Source organism: Ranitomeya variabilis, chromosome 4 (genome assembly GCF_051348905.1).
Source record: "Ranitomeya variabilis isolate aRanVar5 chromosome 4, aRanVar5.hap1, whole genome shotgun sequence".
NCBI lineage: Eukaryota > Metazoa > Chordata > Amphibia > Anura > Dendrobatidae > Ranitomeya > Ranitomeya variabilis.
The window spans coordinates 10392508-10412987 of NC_135235.1; the positions used below are offsets into that span (position 1 = coordinate 10392508).

Genomic DNA, 20480 nt, shown 5'->3' on the forward strand with positions numbered 1-20480 from the left:
GAGGTGGTACAGTGTAGAGGTGTATCTCAGCAGGTGAGGTGGTACAGTGTAGAGGTGGATCTCAGCCGGTGAGGTGGTACAGTGTAGAGGTGTATCTCAGCAGGTGAGGTGGTACAGTGTAGAGGTGTATCTCAGCCAGTGAGGTGGTACAGTGTAGAGGTGTATTTCAGCCGGTGAGGTGGTACAGTGGAGAGGTGTATCTCAGCAGGTGAGGTGGTACAGTGTAGAGGTGTATCTCAGCCGATGAGGTGGTACAGTGGAGAGGTGTATCTCAGCCGGTGAGGTGGTACAGTGTAGAGGTGTATCTCAGCCGGTGAGGTGGTACAGTGTAGAGGTGTATCTCAGCCGGTGAGGTGGTACAGTGGAGAGGTGTATCTCAGCAGGTGAGGTGGTACAGTGTAGAGGTGTATCTCAGCCGGTGAGGTGGTACAGTGGAGAGGTGTATCTCAGCCGGTGAGGTGGTACAGTGTAGAGGTGTATCTCAGCAGGTGAGGTGGTACAGTGTAGAGGTGTATCTCAGCCGGTGAGGTGGTACAGTGGAGAGGTGTATCTCAGCAGGTGAGGTGGTACAGTGTAGAGGTGTATCTCAGCCGGTGAGGTGGTACAGTGGAGAGGTGTATCTCAGCCGGTGAGGTGGTACAGTGGAGAGGTGTATCTCAGCCGGTGAGGTGGTACAGTGGAGAGGTGTATCTCAGCAGGTGAGGTGGTACAGTGTAGAGGTGTATCTCAGCCGGTGAGGTGGTACAGTGGAGAGGTGTATCTCAGCCGGTGAGGTGGTACAGTGGAGAGGTGTATCTCAGCAGGTGAGGTGGTACAGTGTAGAGGTGTATCTCAGCCGGTGAGGTGGTACAGTGGAGAGGTGTATCTCAGCAGGTGAGGTGGTACAGTGGAGAGGTGTATCTCAGCCGGTGAGGTGGTACAGTGTAGAGGTGTATCTCAGCCGGTGAGGTGGTACAGTGGGGTGGGGGCTCGGTGCAGGTGTCTGGGATGAGTGACAGCTGCACTGATACATTGTATACATGGGGCAGATGATCTGCGGTGTCTCCCCGGCCGCAGCTCTCGCCCCGTCCTCCTCCTCCTGCAGCTTCCTCCAGGCCTCCTCCTCCCGGTTCAGTGTCACATTAGGCAGGCACGGGAGGACACAGGCTGGGCAGAGCCTCCCTCCAGTGCTGGGGATCCCGGCGGTGCGGGCACCATCCATCCAGGGGAGGCTGCGGCCACATCCACACATCACCCGACATGTCCGCTAAAGGTAGGAGCGGGGACCGTGGGGCAGAGCAGCCGGCTGTGAGCGGGGACCGTGGGGCAGAGCAGCCGGCTGTGAGCGGGGACCGTGGTGCAGAGCAGCCGGCGGTGAGCGGGTACCCTGGGCAGAGCAGCCGGCTATGAGCGTGGACCCTGGGGCAGAGCAGCCGGCTGTGAGCGGGTACCCTGGGGCAGAGCAGCCGGCGGTGAGCGGGGACCCTGGTGCAGAGCAGCGGGCGGTGAGCGGGGACCCTGGGGCTCTGCAGATCAGTGCAATGTGCCCGGTGCGCGGCTCTTCTGCTGCAGTTGTGTGCAGTTGTGTGCAGTGATGAGCAGGAGAAGGGGCTGCAGAGCAATGCATGCCCCCCACCAGCTCTGCTCCTGTGCACTGGCTGCTGCAGTGTGCTGAGCACAGGTGTGTGGACACTGTAGGCTGCCGCCAGTGTGCTCTGTCCAGCTGCTGACCCTCCTGCGCTGCTCACAGCCCCTCATCAGCCGCTGCCACTATCGGGGTCTGGTGATTGACAGGTGCTGTCCTCACACTGAACTAAACCATCCCTGGTACAAGGACAGTGCACCTGGGCTCACTCACTACTGACCATGTGTGGGGTAGTGCTACCTGCACTCCATTGTCCTCTGTTATCAGCCATTGCGAACTGGGAAGAGGCTTAGTGTATGACAGACTACAATCTATTGTTCTCTGTTGTCAGCCATTTCATGGTAGGGTTATTGTAAGTGATAGGAATACAGCCTGGGAAGAGGCAACTGTAGGACAGGTGACTACAAGCTATTACTCTCTGGTATCAGCCATTACTGGGGGGGGAGGTGACTTTAGGACAGGGGACTAAGTACAATCTATTACTCCCTGGTATCAGCCATCACTGGGGGGAGGTGACTAAGTACAATCTATTACTCCCTGGTATCAGCCATCACTGGGGGGAGGTGACTAAGTACAATCTATTACTCCCTGGTATCAGCCATCACTGGGGGGAGGTGACTAAGTACAAGCTATTACTCCCTGGTATCAGCCATCACTGGGGGAGGTGACTAAGTACAAGCTATTACTCCCTGGTATCAGCCATCACTGGGGGGAGGTGACTAAGTACAATCTATTACTCCCTGGTATCAGCCATCACTGGGGGAGGTGACTAAGTACAAGCTATTACTCCCTGGTATCAGCCATCACTGGGGGAGGTGACTAAGTACAAGCTATTACTCCCTGGTATCAGCCATCACTGGGGGAGGTGACTAAGTACAAGCTATTACTCCCTGGTATCAGCCATCACTGGGGGGAGGTGACTAAGTACAATCTATTACTCCCTGGTATCAGCCATCACTGGGGGGAGGTGACTAAGTACAATCTATTACTCCCTGGTATCAGCCATCACTGGGGGAGGTGACTAAGTACAATCTATTACTCCCTGGTATCAGCCATCACTGGGGGGAGGTGACTAAGTACAATCTATTACTCCCTGGTATCAGCCATCACTGGGGGGAGGTGACTAAGTACAATCTATTACTCCCTGGTATCAGCCATCACTGGGGGAGGTGACTAAGTACAAGCTATTACTCCCTGGTATCAGCCATCACTGGGGGGAGGTGACTAAGTACAATCTATTACTCCCTGGTATCAGCCATCACTGGGGGAGGTGACTAAGTACAATCTATTACTCCCTGGTATCAGCCATCACTGGGGGGAGGTGACTAAGTACAATCTATTACTCCCTGGTATCAGCCATCACTGGGGGAGGTGACTAAGTACAATCTATTACTCCCTGGTATCAGCCATCACTGGGGGGAGGTGACTAAGTACAATCTATTACTCCCTGGTATCAGCCATCACTGGGGGAGGTGACTAAGTACAAGCTATTACTCCCTGGTATCAGCCATGTCAGGCTGCAGAGAGGTGGCTGTGGGTTGGGAATATTAGACACGCACCTCGCTGCCTCCGTGATCTCTCCTTCGTGTCATGCGTCCTTAGTCCTGAGATTCTCCAGACATTTTGAACCATTTCTCATCGATATCAGTCGCTCGTGTGACCCTCGCACTATTATAGCCTCCAGGCTTCTGCCTTTTATGTTCTGAGCATCTTGTAGTTTTGCTGTTGGTAGATTACGCTCCTGGCATTGTGTCCAGTGTGGTCCTTGGGGTGACTGAATTATGGCTTATACAGTGGTGTACAAGGCTAGTGTCACCCAGGAGCAGTGAATATGTAATAAACCTCAGAATTACATTCATTTTTTGCAGAACAAAAATTTAGCCAACGTTAATGAATGAAACACTAAGGGAATCCCATGGCCATTATGAGCCCAGAGACGGACATGTGGTGCATCTTTCCAGACTGCAGCATGTGTATTTCTTTTGCGGAGACACCCATACAATGTATTGGACACGGTGAATGCGGGCGGTTCAGTGATCACATGCGGATTCACCTGCGCTGTGTCCAAAGCGCTGCCAGTTCCTGACCGTCACATACCCTTCCATCCATGTTACATGCAGTGGGGGCTCCACGTCCTTCTCCCACTGACGGTGCAGCCGCAGCTCTAGACTGTCTGTTGGTGTTTGATGTTTTTTTTGGACTCCCTTTTATTTTTGGAGGTTGCCCCATTTTGTGATCCTGAGCCTCTAGGTGTTTCCAGCTTTCTTTATAGTAACAATATCCGGCTTTGCTTCCAGCTGTGCACAGACCAGGAGCTGTACCTACCCCCGGGTAAGGGGCAGCGCCGGTCACTGCCTCTATATCAGGTCTTGAGTCGCCCTCTTCGTCCTGGAATTTAGCTGCTTCTTATTTATTATCAGGATCTGGGAAAGCTGAGTGACAAGCAGTACGGTCTCTGACACCTCATGGCCACTTCTCTAGATCCCTGTTTAGTTACACACAGATATTAAGAAGGGGGATGGGATTCCTTATAACTGCAGACTGGAAATTCTGGAGTCTGGGAAAGCCGGCAGCGTCATTATAATAACTACCAAATCCAGGAACTTCAGAAGAAAATCTTCAACTACTTAACAAGACGGCGGCCGCGGGACTTGTATCAGCTCGGCACGGCTAGGCTTGGGGTGAAAGCTGCTATTATCAATATTTGTATTTACTTTTTACCTTTGTTATTTCTTATATTTATTATTTAGATTCTCTATTTATAGTTTTTGTTACATAAACTATTTATCTCTTGTAATTTTATATTTCAGAGCCTGAGTGATTTTATTTTTCCTGTAAAGCCTCCTTCACATGTGCTGTTATTGTACATGTGCAATATGTTTATATCTATATACACACAGGCATCTGGGGTTGTGGTTTTTGCTGCACTTTAAAGGGAACCCATCAGGCCCCCGCGCCCTCCAACCCAGCAGCCTATGTATGAGTCTATTCCCTGCCTCTCCAGCCCTGTATAGCGTTAGTCAGTGAAAACAAGCATTTATATTGTCCCCGTTTGCTATGCTAAGCAGGGCTTTGACTAGTCGATGGGACGTTGGTTCCCCAGACTTCTCAGCCCTCTCTCCATGTTATCGTACCCCTGTGGGCGTGATAACACTTGCAGGCCACAACGTCAAATCTTGTGTGTGCCACTTGTGTCACAGGCGTCATTGTGCCAGCTGCGTCTTGTTCCTGCTGATTCCGGCTGTTCTTCGGCTCCTCCATGGATAAGAGCCTTCTTCTGCACTTCTGGTCATGTGCACCCAGCGACAGAGGCGCAGTGACCCTGCCGAAATGAGCGATGCGCATGCGCGATATATGCAGGGCTGACGATGATACCGGCTCTTACAGATTATGTTATCACACCCCATAGGGGTGGATCGCCCCCAGTAGGGCTGTGGGGTACTCGGAGCCGGGTCCTTCGGTTCTCGGCGGGGATGTCACGGTGGCTGACCCGGTCCGTGGCCCTAGGGACGTCCGTTAAGAAATGGGGGAATGGTCTTTAAAGGGATAATGTTGGTTGACACCATCTGTGGTATTCGGTCAGGGTGACCTACGGTCCACTGGGGTGATGTTATGGCAGCTAGATGGTATACCTTCCCACAGGTGAAGTGTATCCCCAGGGCTTCCCATTGTGTAGGTGGTGGATGGTGAGAGGCGCAGAGAAGAACGAGGACACAAGGTTGCAGTCTCTTTACCTTTACTAAAGGCTTCAGCATCCACAGTCCAGGGTACAGATCACAGGGCAGGCAGTCCGGCCGGTTGGGAGGAAAATCCAGAGTCCCCTTATCCAGGTGGAAATCAGTAGCCTTCCTCTAGTGCCTGGGTGTTGTAGTACCTCCCTGCTGAGCTTCTCGGTAAGGTCCTCACAACTATTGTAGATGTTATGTCTCTTTCTCTCTGTCCCCCTGATGGATAGGATAGGACAAACCCGTATGACTGATGGCCTGAGGTTTTTTACAGGGACTCTATCACGCCCCGGCCCCCACAAGTTGCCACCGTGCCTCCTGTGTACAAGGTCGGGCAGCCAACGAGGAATTAACTGTCCTGCCGGTCTCTGAAGTAAAGCGTAGAGATCCTTACTCCCTCTGTGTTCTGGCTACTGGAGTCCTGCGCCTCAGAAAGGAGGCAGCCTTTTGCAGGGCAGAACTCCTTCTGGTTTCCTCTCCTTTTGCTACGACTTTGTTTCTCACTCTCTGCAACGCAAAGGATGCTGCCGCACGTGGGGCAGGTGCAGCTCCGTGGCCTTCTGTCTTGGCCTCTGACAGGATCCCACCCTTGTCAGGGACCCACTACCTGAGCGGAGCCCAGATAGCAGCTCACCAGGTCCAGCCCAGCCAGCCTCCGCCAGACTGGTGCTGACTGGGTGAAACCCAGCTCGCTTCTGCCTCACTTCCTGTCCAGACTCCCAGTTTTACCTAATTGTGAGGAGTGCCCTAATAGATAGAAGCATAGCTCCCCCTGGTGCCTGGAGTGTGAAGTGTAGTGTGTCTTGTGATACCTGGTAAAGAGATCTCCTTTATTGCCTTCAGACATAACATCACTCCCCCTGGTGGAAGAATAACATTACTGCAACGACCAGGACTCTGGGGCGCTGCAGGGGAAACATAACATGGAGCGAGGGCTGACCAGTCTGGGGAAACTAACGCCACACCGACTAGTCAAAGCCCTAATTAGTAGAGCAAGCGGGGACAATATTAATACTTTCCTAAACCTCGTTTTCACTGAATAAGGCTATCCAGGGCTAGAGAGGCAGGGAATGCAGTCCTGCATAGGTGAATACTGCTGGAGGGCGCCGGGACCTGACGGGTTCCCTTTAAGAGATCATTTCAGCTTCTTAGGGTATGTGCACACGTTGTGGATTTCCTGCCGATCCGCAGCGTTTTTTGCCTTGCAGAAAAGCTGCAGATCCGCAAGTGATTTACAGTACAATGTAAATCAATAGGAAAAAAAAATGCTAATGTGCTAAATGGTGCGGAAAATTCCACACGGAAAGGCTGCGGATTAAAAGAAGGAGCATGTCACTTCTTTTTTGGAGATCTGCAGCGTTTTTGTACCCATTCCATTATAGAAATCCGCAGGGGTAAAAAATGCTGAAAATCCGCAGCAAATCTGCACAAAATCCGCACAAAAAAATGCTTCAAATCCGCACCTGCGTTTTCTGCCAAGTGATGCAGAATCGGCACAAGAAATTCCTGAGGCAAATCCGCAACGTGGGCACATAGCCGTAATGGAGAAAATCACAGAGTACTTGTGAAAAAAACAAGAATCTTACTTTGATTTTTACCGGATATTAAAAATCCTGGCTGTGCCAAAGAAAGGATTGGATTTTAATTTTAATTGATCTATTGACGGAAATTGGCAGAGTGTCTCATACAGCAGCTTTCTCTTCCTCTATTGGGTGTAGCGCCAGTGTGGTTTTGTATTTATATTTGAATTTTAATTTTATAGTTTGCGGCTAGTTGCCAAGTTTATCAGCCACTTTATCAGAAGTGTCCAGTTACCTAGGCAATGAGCACAGCGTTTACAAGCTCTAGAGCACAGGATTGTCCTGAAGTTATCACTAAAGTTTGCTTCGGGGGTGTGGTTAGGATAATTAGGGGTGGGGTTAGGGTGGGGCTTACACAGTGTGTATTTGCTGTGGCATTTGTTGCAATGGTTTCCATGGTGGAGTCTCTGGAAAAGTCGCATCATCTGCACCTAGTGGTCAGAACCGGTACCGCTGCTCAGAACTTTACCCATTAAGATTGCATTTTAGGCTATGTGCACACGTTGCGGATTCGTGTGCAGATTTTTCTGCACCATTTTTTATTTACCACGGATTTTGTGCGTTTTTGTGCGGATTCCACCTGCGGTTTTACACCTGCGGATTCCTATTGAGGAGCAGGTGTAAAACGCGGAATCAACGAATCAAGCAAAGAATTGACATGCTGCAGAAAAATTCAATGCTGCGTTTCCGCGCTGTATTTTCCATACCACGGGCACAGCGGATTTGCTTTTCCATAGGTTTACATGGTACTGTACACTGAATGGAAAACTGCTGCAAATCTGCACCGTGTGCACATAGTCAAAGAGTAACTCAACTTTTTTTTTATATAATTTTGTCTAGGAAAGAAAATGATGAAAAATTGCAAATCATTTGCTTAGAGGGCTTATCTTCATTCTTGGAAAAATTTTATGCAAGTGGCTTCCAAACTTCGGCTTTTCTCCAGTCTGTTTGTCTTTAGCTGCATTGATACCAGAACGTGCTCATAAGGCTACTTTCACACTAGTGTTTTTTTGCAATGCATCGCTTTGGCGAAAAAACGCATCCTGCAAAGTTGTCTGCAGGATGCGTTTTTTCCCCATTGACTAACATTAGCGACGCATTGCGACGTATTGACACACGTCGCAACCGTCGTGCGACGGATGAGTCGTGCTTTGGTGGACCGTTGGCACAAAAAACGCTACATGTAACTATTTTTGTGCGACGTGTCCGCTTTTTCCGACAGTGCATCCGCCCCCACCTCCCCGGACCTCACAATGGGGCGGCGGATGCGCTGGAAAAATGCATCCGCTGCCCCCGTTGTGCGGCATATACAACGCTAGCGTCGGTAACCTCGGCCCGACGCACTGCGACGGGCCGAGCCCGATGCTAGTGTGAAAGAAGCCTTAGGAGTACAGACCCTGGCAGTGATGGGGCAGCACCGGGGTCTCACTTTCTGTGGGGACAATCTGCTGCTACAGATTGTTCTGATAAGCCCAACTGTAAACAGAGGAAGCCGCTGCTGACAATCACTGCCAGCGACAGTACCCCAAGTGAGTGTGATCTGATAAGAATGGAGCTGATGCCGGGGATTAGAAGCCATTTCCATGCAATTTTTTTTTTTTTTTTTACAGTGATGAAGACAAATCTCCTAATAAAATGATTTGCAAAGTTTCAGAACTTTTCACACTGGACAAAATAATAATTAAGTGTAGCGACTGTTTACATTTATGGAACCTGTGGGATTTTGCTCATTTCTCAGGCAGTGGTTGCATGGCGGGATACAAGCCGCAGCAGCTTCCACTCTTGTATTTCTGCTTCCCGTTATTTCCCATCCTTAATTTATAATGGAGGCAGAGTGATTATCACGGCTGATCATTAGGAATTAGGTGTCTCCTCACTTGTTTTTCAATTACCCCCTAACACCTGCTGCCACGATTCAGCTTCATCAGACGCCACATTAACAGCTCACACCTCGTAGGCTGCAGCATAAAGCAGGAAGGAAACACCGTCTATAATCTGTGCTGATAAATGCTTTCCCTAATCTCAAGAAGCAGGAAGAATGACAAATATCGTCCCATAAAGCGCCCGGCCGCGACGCCAAAACTAATTATATCTGGATCACCGCTAAAGGGTTTGTGTCATAGTAACATAGTAACATAGTAACATAGTTAGTAAGGCCGAAAAAAGACATTTGTCCATCCAGTTCAACCTATATTCCTATATTCCATCATAATAAATCCCCAGATCTACATCCTTCTACAGAATCTAATAATTGTATGATACAATATTCTGCTCCAGGAAGACATCCAGGCCTCTCTTGAACCCCTAGACTGAGTTCGCCATCACCACCTCCTCAGGCAAGCAATTCCAGATTCTCACTGCCCTAACAGTAAAGAATCCTCTTCTATGTTGGTGGAAAAACCTTCTCTCCTCCAGACACAAAGAATGCCCCCTTGTGCCCGTCACCTTCCTTGGTATAAACAGATCCTCAGCGAGATATTTGTATTGTCCCCTTATATACTTATACATGGTTATTAGATCGCCCCTTTTTTCTAGACTAAATAATCCTAATTTCGCTAATCTATCTGGGTATTGTAGTTCTCCCATCCCCTTTATTAATTTTGTTGCCCTCCTTTGTACTCTCTCTAGTTCCATTATATCCTTCCTGAGCACCGGTGCCCAAAACTGTACACAGTACTCCATGTGCGGTCTAACTAGGGATTTGTACAGAGGCAGTATAATGCTCTCATCATGTGTATCCAGACCTCTTTTAATGCACCCCATGATCCTGTTTGCCTTGGCAGCTGCTGCCTGGCACTGGCTGCTCCAGGTAAGTTTATCATTAACTAGGATCCCCAAGTCCTTCTCCCTGTCAGATTTACCCAGTGGTTTCCCGTTCAGTGTGTAATGATGACATTGATTCCTTCTTCCCATGTATATAACCTTACATTTATCATTGTTAAACCTCATCTGCCACCTTTCAGCCCAAGTTTCCATCTTATCCAGATCCATCTGTAGCAGAATACTATCTTCTCTTGTATTAACTGCTTTACATAGTTTTGTATCATCTGCAAATATCAATATTTTACTGTGTAAACCTTCTACCAGATCATTAATGAATATGTTGAAGAGAACAGGTCCCAATACCGACCCCTGCGGTACCCCACTGGTCACAGCGACCCAGTTAGAGACTATACCATTTATAACCACCCTCTGCTTTCTATCACTAAGCCAGTTACTAACCCATTTACACACATTTTCCCCCAGACCAAGCATTCTCATTTTGTGTACCAACCTCTTGTGCGGCACGGTATCAAACACTTTGGAAAAATCGAGATATACCACGTCCAATGACTCACCGTGGTCCAGCCTATAGCTTACCTTACCTATATGTTACCTGAGCTGGAGCACGGCGCTCACCTGCCTCCCTGCTTCCTGCCTGCTCGGGGGCAGGGCACTGATGATGATTGACAGTTCGGACCATGGATGTAGAAGCACAGGAAGTATTACCTCTGTACCAACGGAGGAGCGTAGGGGTTTCTGAAGTCACAGGCTGCACGATCCAGCCAGCTCCACAGCAGCGTTTACAAGCTTTACAGCAAAGAGCTTGTAAGTGCTGCACTCAGGAGACCAGAAAACTTTCACAGACTGCAGCAGTGGCTGCTAAGTTAGGAAAAAAGTAGCGGAAAATGGAGTTATGTTTAATAACCAAATTGCAAAGTGGCTTGTTTATTTCTTCTATACAAGCAGTTTGCAGCCTTATCTGTTCATGAACTCGAGAATAAAGCGTTACATTGTATCCAGCAGTGTAACTGACCGAGCTGTAACTTGGTTATAATTCTAAGGGTGCGACAGTCGTACAATAGGCGCTTATGTCACCAATATGTGTGACCAGGAGAACCGCATGCATGCCGCCATATTATCTCTGCATTATTTGCAGCCGTAGTGTGGCACCTTATGTATAGCTGCGATTTCATGGCGGTATTACTGGCAATGATACTATGGGGGAATATGTCTGCGCTGCTTTGCCATATGGAGCAGCACATGAATTGTCTACGGCCTATTTCTGCTGTATCTGTCTTTGAAGTTGGAAACAATAGCGGAGTAAACTACATTGTTTCTGACTTCAAAGATGGATACGGCAGAAAAAAAAGTAACATCTGTGGACCCTGTCTGATGATTGGGGGACATGTTCCCATCCTGTTTTGGGGGGGTTCGGTTGGAATCCCTGATGGAGTCACAAACACATGATGTGAATATCCCCTCTTGTTTTAGTAAAGTCTGGAAAAGCTTTTACAGGATGAGAAATAACTCTCAAAAGGTAGAAAATAATTTATAGTGACAGAAGAGGGGTCCGCAGGCCAGGGATTTGTGTCCTGAGGGGCATTGGCTAATATGGAGTCACAGGACGCACAGCCCCAGTGCAGCTCGCGGCTGTGTGCTTGCCGTTTTCTATAGGATGTGTACTTTGGTTTCTCTTATTTGCGTTTGTGGATGTTTTTGTGGAAATTCTGCATTCCTCGTGTCGTTGGATGGGTGGGGGAATGTTTTGTTATAATCCTGGGTTTTGTCTCCAGTAACTAATAAAACAAATGTGCATTTTACTGGTATTTATCGTAGCTCCTTTAAATGGATTTCACCTTTTGCACTTGGTTTGACAAGAACTGATCTGCGGCCTCAACCCTGCATCTGCTCACAGCAACACAAACCCCTCTGCTGCCCTGGACTCTAGACTTGTGGCTGACACTAGGAATATCTGGGCCCCATGCTGGCAACATTTCCGGACCCACCCAAGACTCCACCCAGGCTCCACCCCCGAACCTTCCACTCCCATCGCCCACTCTAGCGAAAACTCCACTTCTGCACCACATCCTCACCAATCACACATTCTCATCACCAGATCACACATATAGCCAGCAGCTTTTGTTTTTGGCTAAAAACACACAACAACAAGGTAGACTCTTTTGGCCGGACCCTACTCTACTCTCACCTATTAAACATTTCTTAAAATAGTCAATACTCTTTTGAGAAATACTTTTATATATTTTTCTTTAAGAGAATGAATCACATATATTTTTGAATATGTACATGGGACAAATACAGCCACACCATGGCCTGACTACATACTACCACCACATAGTGACCAAATAATATCACATACAAGGCACAAATACTGCCACACCATGACCAGACAACATATTAAAATCACAGTGACCAAATATTACCACATAAAAGGGGAAAAAAACACACCATGACCAGACCACATATTACTACCACATAGTGACCGAATAATACCATGTACAAGGAACAAATACCATCATATCATGACCAGACCACATATTACCACCACATAGTGACCGAATAATAGAATACTGATCATTAATAAAAGAACAGAATACTAAGTGACATTATATACAGGAGCTCTGTATATAGTTTGTGTACAGGTAATACAGGAATAACCAGTGACGTTATTCACAGGAGATCTGTATAGTGTCAGTGTACAGGTAATACAGTGATCACCAGTGACATTATACACGGGAGCTTTGAATATAGTGTCAGTGTACAGGTAATTTAGGGATCACCAGTGACATTATACATAGGAGCTCGGTATATACTGTCAGTGTACAGGCAATACAGTGATCACCAATGACATTATACACAGAAGCTCTGTGTAGTGTCAGTGTACAGGTAATACAGTGATCACCATTGACATTATGCAGAGGAGCTCTGTATGTAGTATATAGTGTACAGGTAATATAGTGATCACCGATGTCATTATACACAGGAGCTCTGTATATAGTGTCAGTGTACAGGTAATACAGTGATCACCAGTGACATTATTCACATGACTTCTGTATATAGTGTCAGTGTACTGGTAATACAGTGATCACCAGTGACATTATACACAGGAGCTTGGTATATACTGTCAGTGTACAGATAATACAGTGATCACCGATGACATTACACATATGAACTCTGTATATAATGTCACTGTACAGATCATAGAGTGATCACCAATTACATTATACCCAGAAGCTCTGTATATAGTGTCAGTGTACAGGCAATACAGTGATCACCGATGACATTATACACAGGAGCTCTGCATATAGTGTCAGTGTACAGGTAATACAGTGATCACCAGTGACATTATACATAGGAGCTCTGTATATAGTGTCAGTGTACAGGTAATACAGTGATCACCAGTGACATTATACACAGGAGCTCTGTATATAGTATATAGAGTACAGGTAATATAGTGGTCATCGATGTCATTATACACAGGAGCTCTGTATATAGTGTCAATGTACAGGTAATACAATGATCACCAGTGACATTATACACAGGAGCTCTGTATATAGTGTCAGTGTACAGGTAATACAGTGGTTACCAGTGACATTATACACAGGAACTCTGTATATAGTGTCAGTGTACAGGTATTACAGGGATCACCAGTGACATTATACACAGGAACTCTGTATATCGTGTCAGTGTACAGGTATTACAGGGATCACCGGTGACATTATACAGGACCTCTGTATATAGTGTCAGTGTACAGGTAATACAGTGATGAGCAGTGACATACACAGGGGCTCTGTATATAGTGTCAGTGTACAGGTATTACAGGATCACCGATGACATTATACACAGGACCTCTGTATATAGTATACAGTATACACACACCGGCCACTTTATTAGGTACACCTGTCCAACTTCTTGTTAACACTTAATTTCTAATCAGCCAATCACATGGCGGCAACTCAGTGCATTTAGGCATGTAGACATGGTCAAGACAATCTCCTGCAGTTCAAACCGAGCATCAGTATGGGGAAGAAAGGTGATTTGAGTGCCTTTGAACGTGGCATGGTTGTTGGTGCCAGAAGGGCTGGTCTGAGTATTTCAGAAACTGCTGATCTACTGGGATTTTCACGCACAACCATCTCTAGGGTTTACAGAGAATGGTCCGAAAAAGAAAAAAAATCCAGTGAGCGGCAGTTCTGTGGGCGGAAATGCCTTGTTGATGCCAGAGGTCAGAGGAGAATGGGCAGACTGGTTCGAGCTGATAGAAAGGCAACAGTGACTCAAATCGCCACCCGTTACAACCAAGGTAGGCCTAAGAGCATCTCTGAACGCACAGTGCGTCGAACTTTGAGGCAGATGGGCTACAGCAGCAGAAGACCACACCGGGTACCACTCCTTTCAGCTAAGAACAGGAAACTGAGGCTACAATTTGTACAAGCTCATCGAAATTGGACAGTAGAAGATTGGAAAAACGTTGCTTGGTCTGATGAGTCTCGATTTCTGCTGCGACATTCGGATGGTAGGGTCAGAATTTGGCGTAAACAACATGAAAGCATGGATCCATCCTGCCTTGTATGGAGCATCTTTGGGATGTGCAGCCGACAAATCTGCGGCAACTGTGTGATGCCATCATGTCAATATGGACCAAAATCTCTGAGGAATGCTTCCAGCACCTTGTTGAATCTATGCCACGAAGAATTGAGGCAGTTCTGAAGGCAAAAGGGGGTCCAACTCGTTACTAGCATGGTGTACCTAATAAAGTGGCCGGTGAGTGTATAGTGTCGTTGTAGAGATAACACACTGACATATCAGGGACGTCTCTAATTGAAGTCCTTCATCTTTCTTTTCTTCATCCAGAGAAGATCGCCATCACTTCTTCCAGTCAGGACTCGTCTCTGCATAAAATAACACAGTTATCTAGAGCCCCGCTTCCAGAGCCCATTGCCCACTTTTTCCCTTTTTTCTACACTACGCAGCTGAATACAGACTGTACAGGTAATACAGTGATCACCAGTGATATTATACACATGAGCTCTGTATATAGTGTCAGTGTACAGGTAATACAGTGATCACCAGTGACATTATACACAGGAGCTCTGTATATAGTGTCAGTGTACAGATAATACAGGGATCACTGGTGACATTGTACACAGGAGCTCTGTATATAGTGTCAGTGTACAGGTAACGCTGTGATCACCAGTGACATTATACACAGGAGCTCTGTATATAGTGTCAGTGTACAGGTAATACAGGGATCACTAGTGACATTGTACACAGGAGCTCTGTATATAGTGTCAGTGTACAGGTAACGCTGTGATCACCAGTGACATTATACACAGGAGCTCTGTATATAGTGTCAGTTTACAGGTAATACAGTGATCACCAGTGACATTATACACAGGACATCTGTATATAGTGTCAGTGTACAGGTAATACAGGGATCACCAGTGACATTATACACAGGAGCTCGCTACATAGTATACAGTATATACTGTCGTTGTACAGATAACACACTGATATATCAGTGACGTTTGTCCTTGAAGTCCTTCATCTTTCTTTTCTTCATCCAGAGCAGACCGCCATCACTTCTTCCAGTCAGGACTCATCTCTGCATAAAATAACACACAGTTATCTAGAGCCCCGCTTCCAGAGCCCATTGCCCACTTTTTCCCTTTATTCTACAGTACGCAGCTAAATAGATTTGCACCCACCATTAATATATAATTAGTTATTATGCAACCCACCATTCCAAATTAAAATTATAATCCATCACTGTGCCCCCACTATCTGTACATAGCCACTTCCCTCACCTAATAAATATATAAATTAATTCGGCCCTGTACTCTTTCTCCCAATTCAATAAGTCACACTCAGTCATCCTCAACGCCCCCATTATGTTCCTCCTGTACCCACGATTCATTATATTTACATTATCCTTCAGCCACAGTTCATTGTCATGTCTTCTCTCTCCCATCTCCACCCTCTATTCATTATCAACTTCTCTCCCCCACATTCAATACATCATTTACTCTCCCCATTGACAAGTCTCATTACATCATCATTTACTCCCCCCACCCTCAAGATTCATCATTATTTGCCCGTCCCAAAGTCATCATTTGCTCTCCCCACCCTCCTACCTTTGATTCATCATGTGCAGTCCCCCTCCCCGACCCTCACTTCATCATGTGCAGTCCCCCTCCCCCCACTCTTCAACATTTGCCACCCCCCACTCATTTAATGATTTGCAGTCCCCCACTCACTTTTTAATTTGCAGTCCCACTTGCCCCAATTCATCATTTGCAGTCCCGCTCCCGCCAACTTCATCATTTGCAGTCCCCCTACTCACTTCATCATTTGCAGTCACCTTCCCTCCACTTCATCATTTGCAGTCCCCCAAACACATCATCATTTGCAGTCCCCCCTCCACCTCTACCGTCACCCATTTAATGCATTTTATGAAGAAAATAAAAAAACAAAAGCTCTGCTTTTGGTGTCATAGTACAGGATGGTGCGTACGCGCCGTCACCTGACCGGAAGTTCAGAGGGCAGAGGGAGTTGGAGCTCCGAGAATGCTCCCACCTCCGAGGTGTGCACCGCACACAGATCTTCATTGTACGATGGGGCCTGGTGAGGAGAAGCACAAGAGGGGGAGCCCGGGCCATCCTCTGTACTGCTGCTCACCGGGCCCCATACAGCAGTAAGGGCAGTAATGCCCTGATGGCGGCCCTGTCTGGGCTCACAATTCCTACCTGCACTGATGGGCCATGTTCACACGGTCAGTATTTTACATCAGTATTTGTAGCCAAAACCAGGAGTGGGTGCTAAATACAGAAGTGGTGACGAGTTTCTATTAGACTTTTCCTCTGATTGTTCCTCTCCTGATATTGGCTACAAATACTGATGTAAAATACTGAAGTGTAAGGCTATGTTCACACATTGTGTTTTTGCTGTTTCTATTTCGCAGTCAAAACCTGCTCTCTTGGCAGTAAACAAGCTGCTTACAAAAAGCAGATTTTGCTGCGTATTTGCTGCATTTTTGTTGTCTCTTTTCCATGCTGATAAAGTATATTGCCCCCCCAAAAATTTTTGATGGAACTTCCATAAGGCTTTTGCACCAAGAACAGCAAAACCTGATACCTGCAGTTTTTGCTGTGTTTTTGCAATTACTTTCTATGGGTGAAAAAACTGCAAAAACGCTGAAAGAAGTGACATGCTGCTGTTTGCAAAAAAAACCAAAAACAAAACAGGCATCAAGAAAGCAACATGTGAATATAGCCTAAAGTGACCCTACAAAATGTAGCAATCCCAGCAGGAAAAAGCTTTGTGCCACAGCTCTGCTTTTTTATAGGGGATTGTCTAGAATGAAACATTGTAACAAACCAGCTGCTGCTTGTGAAGGACTGCATTGCCCAGGTTTCTTGCCTTTGGGTTTAGACAAGAGTGATCTATAAAATGGTGAGACAATGAAATACAAACTATGTTATAAGGTTGCAGAACTTCCTGAATAATTCTTGGACAGTTGGGGACTCCACTTTGGACTTTCCCTGCTTATGAGATTTCCCAACGATCAGCTGTAATCTGTAGACAGAGCAAATGTTCAGTTCCTTGCATCGCCTCCAACAGTAGTTCTGGAGCATTACACCGAGCCAAGTCAATAATCTGTAATATACGGGTCCTCCATGGACGGCGGACATGCACAGGAGCCCCGGGGTGTTTGCTGTGGTCCCCAGCTAGGGTGACTTCATGGTTCAATCATGGCCTCATTCGGACGCCGTGAGTCATGTCTTTGTTCTTGTTGTGATTTTTAGAACACGTGCCCATTATAACCTATTGGACTGTTCACATGTCTGTGGCTTTTAGCGGATCCAAAAAATCACGGAGACTGGTCCATTTTTCAGTTTCAGATAAAAAGTACAATTGTATGGGTCCTTTAAAGGGAACGTGTGTCCCCCCCCCCCCCCCCCCCCCAGGCGTTTGAAACTAAAAGAGCCACCTTGTGCAGCAGTAATGCTGCATTCTGACAAGGTGGCTCTTTTAGTTCTGGGTGCTGTAACTGCAGAAATAATCCGTTTTGTAATTTGTCCTAAATAACTTGTCTTCAGTCCTGGAGGCCGGCCTTTCCCCCCTGCTGCAGACGCCACACAGCCGTCACTCTCATCTTCTTGGCAGCATAGCCGCCTCCTCACCGCTGTTTTGAAATGATCCGGCGCCTGCGCTCTTTTCCCCTGCCTGGTGCAGGCGCAGTGAGCGCTGCCCGTCCGTCCTCATATGCAGTCCAGCTGACTGCGCCTGCGCGGCCGCCCTGCCTGTGAATCCCAGCCCCACAGTGTCTTCTGATTTATTCATACTGCGGGGCTGGGATTCACAGGCAGGGCGGCCGCGCAGGCGCAGTCAGCTGGACTGCATATGAGGACGGACGGGCAGCGCTCACTGCGCCTGCACCAGGCAGGAAAAAAGAGCACAGGCTATTTTCAAAACAGCGCTGAGGAGGCGGCGCCCGGCGCCAAGAAGATGTGAGTGATGGCTGTGTTGTGTCTGCAGCAGGGGGGAAACGCCTGCCTCCAGGACTGAAGAAAGGTATTTCTGACAAATTACAAAACGGATTATTTCTGCAGTTACAGCACCCAGAACTAAAAGAGCCACCTTGTCAGAATGCAGCATCACTGCTGCACAAGGTGGCTCTTTTAGTTTCAAACGCCTGGGGGGGGGTGTGACAGGTTCCCTTTAAAATGATGGACTGCTCACAGACGGTATCAGAATACTGTCCGTGATTAGCAGGGCAATGAGTAGGAGAAGTTTTGCAATTTCCTATTTTTTTTTATATGTGAAAATGACTGATGAAACTGATGGTAAGGGCAGACTACTGGCCACTCACTGACTGACAACTGGCCACTCACTGGTGGCTGACAACTGGTCACTCACTGATGACTGACAAATGGCCACTCACTGATGGCTGACAACTGGCCACTCACTGATGGCTGACAGCTGGCCACTCACTGATGACTGACAACTGGCCACTCACTGATGGCTGACAACTGGCCACTCACTGATGGCTTACAGCTGGCCACTCACTGATGACTGACAACTGGTCACTCACTGATGACTGACAACTGGCCACTCACTGATGGCTGACAGCTGGCCACTCACTGATGGCTGACAACTGGCCACTCACTGGTGGCTGACAACTGGCCACTCACTGAACAATGGAGCGTGGTTTTACATGTGATAACAATCATGGTGGTGTGAAGCCTGTGACTAATAACCACCATGTTTCCCTGTTAGGATTAATAATGCTTTATTGCGTCTGTAGACATTTTTGTTATTTTTCTCTCTGCCTTCTTATTATTGAGTACTGGACTGAGCAGCGGAGATCTGGAGAATGTGAACTAAATCCAAAAACATCTGACCTGTCTTCCTCCATCCGCCAGCACTGGAGGACTCAGCCCTGTATGGGTCGGATCCAGTCTGCGGCATTTCCCCATATTGTGGTCGCTACTTGTGGTGAATGTTGGAGCCGACCCCTCTGATAAGCACAAATCTCAGCTCCATCAACAATGCCAGGAACTCCGGCCCCTGATTGCAGGATCTGTGCTAAAGTCAGAGGTTTTCCAGGAAGTGGAGACTGGTGCCCAGGAGCGGGTACTGGGACCCTCCCGGTCATTGTATACTGGGCTACAGCAGGACTTGGCACAGTACACTGCACTACATCTGGGAGGAAGATATGGCTGAGCTAAAAGTTCTGAGACTGACACAAGTTTTGTTTTTCACACTTCTGTGTTTTTCGCTCTTCTGTGACTCCTCAATATTCCCATCGCTGCCCCTTATTCTCCGCACTCCTGCCCCTTATTCTCCGCACTCCTGCCCCTTATTCTCCGCACTCCTGCCCCTTATTCTCCGCACTCCTGCCCCTTATTCTCCGCACTCCTGCCCCTTATTCTCCGCACTCCTGCCCCTTATTCTCCGCACTCCTGCCCCTTATTCTCCGCACTCCTGCCCCTTATTCTCCGCACTCCTGCCCCTTATTCTCTGCACTTCTGCCCCTTATTCTCCGCACTCCTGACCCTTATTCTCCGCACTCCTGCCCCTTATTCTCCGCACTCCTGACCCTTATTCTCCGCACTCCTGCCCCTTATTCTCCGCACTCCTGCCCCTTATTCTCCGCACTCCTGCCCCTTATTCTCCGCACTCCTGCCCCTTATTCTCCGCACTCCTGCCCCTTATTCTCCGCACTCCTGCCCCTTATTCTCCGCACTCCTGCCCCTTATCCTCCGCACTTCTGCCCCTTATCCCCCGCACTTCTGCCCCTTATCCCCCGCACTTCTGCCCCTTATCCCCCGCACTTCTGCCCCTTATCCCCCGCACTTCTGCCCCTTATCCCCCGCACTTCTGCCCCTTATCCCCCGCACTTCTGCCCCTTATCCCCCGCACTTCTGCCCCTTATCCCCCGCACTTCTGCCCCTTATCCCCCGCACTTCTGCCCCTTATCCCCTGCACTTCTGCCCCTTATCCCCTGCACTTCTGCCCCTTATCCCCCGCACTTCTGCCCCTTATCCCCCGCACTTCTGCCCCTTATCCCCCGCACTTATGTCCGTTATTCTCCACACTCCTGCCCCTTATCCCCCATACTTATGCCTATTATTCTGCACACTTCTTCCCTTCCCCCAGCAGCTGGATATCAGTTTCTAGGCTGAGCCTGACTGATGGCCGCCCATTCTTGTCTCATCAGAGCTCGGAGTTTATCACAGTTTCAAGGTTTTGTTGCTTTTTGAGGAT

The 20480-nt window shown here is 47.8% G+C and overlaps 1 protein-coding gene across 1 annotated transcript in view; it reads left to right on the forward strand.

Moving 5' to 3' along the window:
* Positions 1-1100: 1100 nt before the first annotated feature.
* Positions 1101-20480, forward strand: part of ABLIM1 (actin binding LIM protein 1) — a 333708-nt gene continuing 314328 nt past the window's right edge. Inside the window, exon 1 of the mRNA XM_077257935.1 lies at positions 1101-1252. Coding sequence (XP_077114050.1) covers positions 1240-1252 — 13 coding nt within the window. The 5' untranslated portion in view covers positions 1101-1239. The remainder of the gene's footprint in view (positions 1253-20480) is intronic.